The 7,548-nt window shown below is 34.5% G+C and overlaps 1 protein-coding gene across 4 annotated transcripts; it reads left to right on the top strand.

The window, feature by feature from the left end:
* Positions 1–72: 72 nt before the first annotated feature.
* Positions 73–7,161, top strand: LOC121871420 (U3 small nucleolar RNA-associated protein 18 homolog). 4 transcript variants are annotated; one of them, XM_042373697.1, is made up of 9 exons: positions 73–129; positions 739–1,038; positions 1,492–1,707; positions 2,643–2,829; positions 3,541–3,741; positions 4,014–4,211; positions 4,839–5,007; positions 5,576–5,871; positions 6,872–7,161. In XM_042373697.1, exons 2-9 carry the CDS (start codon positions 779–781, stop codon positions 7,034–7,036), a joined length of 1,692 nt encoding a protein of 563 aa, XP_042229631.1. In that variant the 5' UTR covers positions 73–129; positions 739–778; the 3' UTR covers positions 7,037–7,161. The 4 variants fall into 4 exon arrangements, with proteins under 4 accessions (XP_042229631.1, XP_042229632.1, XP_042229633.1 ...); XM_042373698.1 differs by having other exon boundaries at positions 87–138; XM_042373699.1 differs by having other exon boundaries at positions 105–129; positions 756–1,038.
* The last annotated feature ends 387 nt before the right edge of the window (positions 7,162–7,548 follow it).

Genomic DNA, 7,548 nt, shown 5'->3' with positions numbered 1-7,548 from the left:
TTACCATAAATATTCACACATAGAACAAATAAAAGTGTAATATTTAGAAATTCGTATCAAATTAAAGTTAATTAAACAGTGAGTGTCCGAGGTGTTGTGTGTGTACATCAGAAGACATGTGAGGCAGCAGTGAGTACAGTCAGTAAAGACATATTTCTAAGATAAATAGCTTATATTTAATTATTCGCAGAGCAATGGATGTCATTCTTATGTCCCATATACAGTTGAATTTAGACTGGCTAATGGCTAACACGATGGTGATATGATCTTCACTCTAGATTATTAAAAACTAACAAGACTCAATATTCAATTTAATACAAAGGTTTGAACATTTCACCATAGATCTTAAATGTTTTCTTACTGTACTTCGTGAGGAAAAAAAATTATGAGCAATATGTTTTACGTTGTATAATATGTATGAATGAACTAAACTTGACAAATAATACCTAACCTAACCTAATAGAAATGTACTATGAACAAGGCAGGTGAATTTTGGGGTTTGTAGACGAAAGACAAAAATCACAAAGTCGACAGTACATTTTTCATTGATTTTATGAGATACTGTAAAGTGTTTATATTTTACAGTGAAATGTTGTATAGTAGATAGCTAAGGCATGCAGATGGTCTTAACTATTACCAAATAAAATAATACCTTCTTGCCTTACCTAATATATGTACAGTATATATGCACACACACACATGTACAGAATATTACTAATGGAAGTTTTTTGTATTCAGGGTTTTGTGTAATACAGATGTTTAAGACTCGAGTGTAAAGATGAAGAAAAAACAACAACAATCATCTAAGGAAATACCAGCAAAGGGAAACTCAGGAAAAAAGATGACAAAGAAGAAAACAAAAGGTGTCAAACAGAAAAGAAACAAAGACAAAGGGCGTTCTCTACTATCAAATAAATTCATCTTGGACACACGTGGCAGCAAGAGGTCAAAGTTTCAGAAGCAGTTGAGACGCAAGAAAATGTCAAACTCAACCAGAACAAACGTGTTGGGTTATGATAAACTGATGGAACAGGAGAGGTAAGACTACAGTTACTGCTTATTCTTGTTTTGCCAGGATTTATAATGTCAGGATGTCACCTTATGAAGTTAAGAATGAAATGAAGGTGAAGTTGATTAGCCACATTGATTTCACTTACATGGGTCTTGTAGATTAAAGTGTCTCGCCTTTCTTTGGTGGAAGTAGAAGGGAGAGTGATTTGAGATGCTGAGGTGTGGAGTAACTTTTGAGGCCTAATGACCTTTTCTTTTACAATTGAATTATTGGAGACCTCTAGGCCAGCATCTTTAGAAAAGACTTTGGTTGTTGATGTGTGTCTATTATTGAACAAAATTAATAATTTTTGAGGGGGCTTGTAGGAAGATGATTTATACGTAATTGTTTTATTTAAAGTAAATTTTCGTGGATGCTACCAATGAAGCATAAACAATGCTTCATTGATAATTCCAGTGACTTCTTTCTTAATTTTCTAGGAAATTGGCCAAAGATTTGTTTGGAGAGGATGCAGAGCTGCTACACAGTGTTCCCCAAGAGGCTCAGACTAGAGATCTTCCTGCAGCATCCACAGATAGCACAATTAGCACTGAAGAACAACAAATGATTCCTGATGACCCCTTTGATGTTCATCAACCAGACACAAAAGATGCCAGAAAGCCAGCTTGGGTAGATGAGGACGATGATAATATCAGGTAACATTTTTGAGGATGTTTTGTTTTCCCAGGCATTGAGTCTCACCATTACACTGGCATATGCACTGTGACCCTCATATAGCTTTAGTTACAAACCATCATATCCCACATCAGTCCTCTGTTCCGGCCACTGGACTAGACTTTATGGAGAGGTTGTAAGAAATAATTTTAAAGCTAGGAACCTGACAAGAGAGACTATAAGAGACATTTATTTAAAATATTTCAAATTTTTCCTCATTTACCCCCTACTGTTGCCCTGCTGTTCTCAGTGAATGCTTTTACTGCATTTAATAGCCTTCCTCCCACTTGTTATACCTCCCACAATGCTTTCCTGATCACCCTATCATTTGCCTTTTCCAAATCTACTATAAATTATTAAAACCAAATTTTTTTAAGTACAGTAATAAAAACATCAAAAACATATTAAAGCCAAGAAAAGGGCATAGAGTAAAAAAATATTTGCTTTAAATCAGCCAATCCTGTGATGAAGCATATATGGAAATCAAGGGTTTTCTGTATAGGACATAAAAAATATAAATTATAAATACGTACATTTACTTCATTACAACTCTGATATTTATACTTTTCATACTTATCACCCAGTATTTATCCTCTATCTCTGTCATCCAATCATGACACCAGTAAAGAATATCACCCCAAAAGGATGGTTGGCTAATGTAGTTGGACTTAAATGATGCTTGACAAGTAACATAATTCCTTGTTGACATATAATTACCAAGGGCCAGCCTGAAACTGAACTTTGGAAGGAAAACAGGGATTGAGAATGATTCCAGTAGCATTATTATTATAAGATGGGATTGGTAATACAATTTTATTAATGTATTTTTGCCTTTATCGTGGAAATTTTTTCATATACTGTATCTTCTGTCAATTAAATAAAAATCTTGTAAATGAAATGTGTTATCTTCCAACAGAGTTAAGGATATTTGTGCCAGCATGACAAAGGCCCGAGGCAAGAGGGGCATCAGAGAAGTCTCTAATGTGAAATATGAGCTAAAACTACAAGAGAAGTTTAGTCAGGTTTTTGGCAGCACACCTGAGTGGGCCGACCTTAACAACAAACTCACCGGTGACTCTGATGATGATGATGAAATGACTCGTGTAAGTTCGTAGATTTAATGTTATTGATGCATTTTCACTTTTATTTATACTTGTACTGTAGTATTTAATCTCTCATTTTGTAAAGGCATCTTATATGTCATGGTGTCCGTAACAAACATACTCTACTATTTTTTATGTGACCTACATTTCACAAAGAATTACAGGAATCCCTCGAGTTACAGAAGGGTCACATTCTTTTAAGATATTTGTAATTTAAAATTCCTTAATGTGACACCTGTTTTCCCATGGACTTACATTATATAATTGGATATTCATTCCAAAGAACCTGATGAGAGAGAGTGCAATAGACCGTGCAGCATGGAGAGCTGCCATCAGGTAATCACGACTAACCCACACAAGCATGGAAAATATCTGTAAGATGTTTTTGATAATGGTGACTCTATGTGACTTTTGTAAGATTATTCTGCTTAATAGCTGTTCATCATTGAACTGAATACTGTATCTTCAAATCCCCAAACACTGCACAGCCTCACCACTTAACTTATATAATGTTTGCTTTACTGTTGTTATGTCAGGGTTAATTTTAATGTGAAAATAATTACATGTGAATCACCAATCCAGTCTTACAATGTTCTGGATTTACAGGTGTGTGGTGACTTGGTGTATTACTGTATGTATTGTTAAAGATCATAATACTGTGTTGGGGTTTATGAATACACTAATACATGTATGTTTGATTTTATTCTTCAGACAACAGGGAATTACTTATCTGCAGAGTCCTCAGGCAAACTTCCAAAGACAAGTTTAGAGTACAAGAAGTTGCACGATCTGAACCACACATCAAGATCAGAGGGGGCTGTGTTGAAAGCTGTTGAATTTAACCCTCGCTTCCAGGTGGGATTGGTAGCTGGGTTTTCCAACAACAGTTTTGGAGCTGCCACACTCTTCCAGGTAAGAAATAAATATACAACTGTATATACAGTAGTTGAACTGGCTGGAGAAAAGTGTTAGATTCATGTATGTCTCATAATAAAGAGGATCAGGCAGGAGATTTTTAAGTTAAATATGAAAATTAGTATTTGTGTAATAATCAAGAAAGTGTAGTTGTCAAAATATTCCTGCATTAAGTAATAAACTAGCCGTATCTTGAATGATGTTTGAAATACTCGTATTTTTTTGTTACAAAAATAATTTATTAAATAGCAATATATTTTCTTCCACAGGTTGATGGTTCACTTAATCATAAAATTCAGTCAATCAAGTTCCCAAAATTTACAATAAAATGTGCAAAGTTCTTGCAAGATGGCAAAAAATTTGTTGTTGGATCCAATTTATATGGTCATTTCTTTGTATATGATATGGAGGCAGCCAAAGAAATGAGGATACCATGTAGTAAAACGGAAGAAAGAAGTAGTATGAAGGTTTGTAATAATAATTTTAAATTTGAACAGTGTATTTTCTTATACAAGATGGAACCTTTCCTTGTACTTATGTCATTTCACACAGTACAGTACTCATACAATATTTTCCCTAAAATAAAATTTCTCGGCTGGTTTACTGAAATTTCATTGATACCCTAATTAGGTACTGCACATGATAATACTTTTCAGGAGACAACTCTTCTTTCCCCTTAGGTTAGGTGGTTTTTTGTAATTACATACAGTACTGCATTTACCTCCTGCTTATGTTATATTAAGAACAGTGAGGATGTCCTGTTGTTCCTTTTAGGGCAATAGAGTAAGGTGTCTGTTAGGACAAAGCCGAGTGGATATGTTCATAATTAATTATTTCCATGGCCCATTATACAAAAGTTTCAGAACCAATCCATTTTTTATGAAGTGTAGATTATTACTTTGTCATTGGCTAATCACAATTTTTCTTGTTTTAAAGACTTAGCAATAATACATACAGTACAGTGTTCTTTAGTGGCTCACTTTTCAGTATTTCTAATGATCTGATTAATATATACCTGTACCTAAACAACCATTCTTTATGAATCTCAGGCAATTTAATTGTCTCTAAATCCGTACCTCATCATCTTGTTGCAGAATTTTATTGTGTCACCCGACGGAGAGCTTCTCGTGTTCGTAGGGACAAAGGGACTTCTCTACGTTTTTGATGCCACAACCCTCTCCCTCATTGATACCTTTCATTCTCCAGAGGAGGTTAAAGCAGCAGCATTTAATGAAAGTGGATCCAAGATGTATACACATGGAAGTGAGTGAAAAGACATTTTATTTTAATTTTGTGTTCAGAGATAAACTGCTAACAAATGCAGTCAAAAATTTATATAATGATTCCTTTTTGTAGTTCCAAACATTTGATCAATTGTTTTCTTTAGTTTACTCTCACCATTACTTCTAATTGGTTATCCTCAAATGTTTTTGTTTTTTACCACTCGGATTTATTTTTCCTTGCCAAAGTTAAGCAGGGGGATCAAACTGTACTTATGTCCCTTATGCTTCTTTGTTAATACAGTAAGTTGATCAGTTTAACAGTATTTGCTAGTAAGCAATATATCTCTAAACCCATCAATCTTTTCATGATCAAACAAATTCTTATCATATTTGTATGGAATCAGTTCTTTATGTACCATGTTATTTGTGGTCTGTGAAATATTAAACACCTATGGGTAATGCTCTTGAACCACCTTGTTATTACAAAAGGGAGAGGAGTTTTCTTGTTCATTTTCAGATGTGTTGAATTAAACCTTTATAGACTTATATTTAGATAAGTCATACAGTATCTTGTAAGATTTAATGATTACATTAACCTATTTTTTCAGTTGGTGGTGATGTCTTTGTTTGGGACATGACTTCACGTGCCTGTGTTCATAGGTTCTATGATGATGGTTGTATTGATGGAACAAGTATAGCCGTGTCACCGAGCAATCAGTTTCTAGCGTGTGGATCATCATCTGGAATTGTCAACATATATGACGTGGCTAATATCTCGAGCAAAGCACCAAGACCAGTGAAGATCTTGGATAAACTGGTAACGCCCGTGACTTCCCTCGCCTTTAATCCTTCTTCAGAAATTTTAGCAATGGCTTCGGATTATGTGGATAATGCCATGAAATTGGTAAGAATTTTGTCTCCTAATTTTATACCACTTGGGATGTTTACTGGCTTTATTTTTAATATAATACTATTAAACCTCACTCTTTTCCTCTGATTTTCCCCATGTTTTTGCAGTAGTTTATACAGTACAGTACTATAAATTCCCCTTGAAATATTTATAGCAAATAAAAAAAAAATACCTCCTCTTCATTTTAACTGTGAACACTAAATATAGCCATCATCTGAATAAGAGTAAAATACTTGACATGGTTTCAGGAAGGTCTACAAGTCTGTTACAGCTACCTTGGGCTGTAGACTAGCAAATCCTATTATGTGTTATGAATTTGTGAAAATTGGAGCCTGTTCAGAGTGACCCATGAATGTACATGCCAAAGCTTGCTGTGTTTTCCTGGTAAACCCATAGGCCAGGTGTGACCAGGCAATCCAAAGCTCATTCAGTTCCCTTTGCCAATAATCACTCGAGATGAAATTAAAGGTCACAGTTTGCCCCCTAAGACTTAATATCAAGTATTGAAGCTGTACAATTAATTATTTTCACTGCATATTGCATTGTATTCTGGATGCCAACCTCCCTGTGGAAAAATATACCCAGCCAACTCCTCTTTTAGTCAAGGAATAAGCTGTGTGCATGCCTCCTCAGGACTAAGGTTGGGCTGATTCATATAGTTACTAGTGGTTTGTAATGAAAAAGGAGATATTTTCCTTCTCATACAAAGTTTTGCAGGTGTTTAGATATGAAAGAAGCTACAGGTTATTCTAGGTATTTTAGCTGATATCTTTGGTGCTTGGTTTTGGGCTGCTAGTATTTTTTATTGGAGCCCTGTTTATTATTAACATCTTGGTTGTTTGATAATTAGTATTGTCTGCAGGTATTCACCACAGTTATGACCCTTTTTCATTTATAAATTATGGTAGAAATATACATTGATTTCAATGAGCACCCTTATTTAAGATACGTACAGATGTTTATAATAAAATATGCCCTTTCATTTCTTCTACAGATACATTTTCCCTCAATGACACACTTCAATAACTTCCCTGGAGGACAATATCCTTTACGAAGAGTCCAAGTTCTTAATTTCTCCCCTAAAGGTGGCTTTTTAGCCGCAGGGAATAATAATGGAGCAGCTCCTTTGTACAGGCTGAAACATTTCTCAAGTTATTAGATAAATATAATTTTAAACTTCAATGTTGTCAGACTAGAGACAATTTCTGAAAGTTTTTCAGATTGTTTCAATTACATACATTTGTTCGGATTCATTTTATGAAAATAAAATCATGTCTTTCAATACTACTGAATTTTGTTTCTCCAAAACAACAAGGTGGCTGATACATCAGAATACCAGTTGCTGCATTAGAAAGTGATTAAGAGTTCCACTATATTTTGTGGTAATTGATCAGATTCTGATATAACAGTCACTTCAGTGACCAAATTGAATTGCAATGGTAAAAAATATAAATCTACCAGTATACTAAAAATATTAATACAGTATTGTAGGTTCCAAGGAATGGCACAAATTGGCAAAACCGCGAATAGCAACTTATACTACCTTAGTCCACTGATTTATGCCTACAGTATACTGTGTATTAGAAACTTAAGTCACCAAATACTATTTACCTTTGTATGTGGAAGTTTGGAGCTTGATGAAGTGGTGTACAGTACAGTAGTGAGAAGTCT

The sequence above is a fragment of the Homarus americanus genome, unplaced genomic scaffold, assembly GCF_018991925.1.
Source record: "Homarus americanus isolate GMGI-L3 unplaced genomic scaffold, GMGI_Hamer_2.0 scaffold45698, whole genome shotgun sequence".
Classification (NCBI taxonomy): Eukaryota; Metazoa; Arthropoda; class Malacostraca; order Decapoda; family Nephropidae; genus Homarus; species Homarus americanus.
Note: the sequence above shows the minus strand (reverse complement) of the source record. Positions and strands in the feature narration are given on the sequence as shown.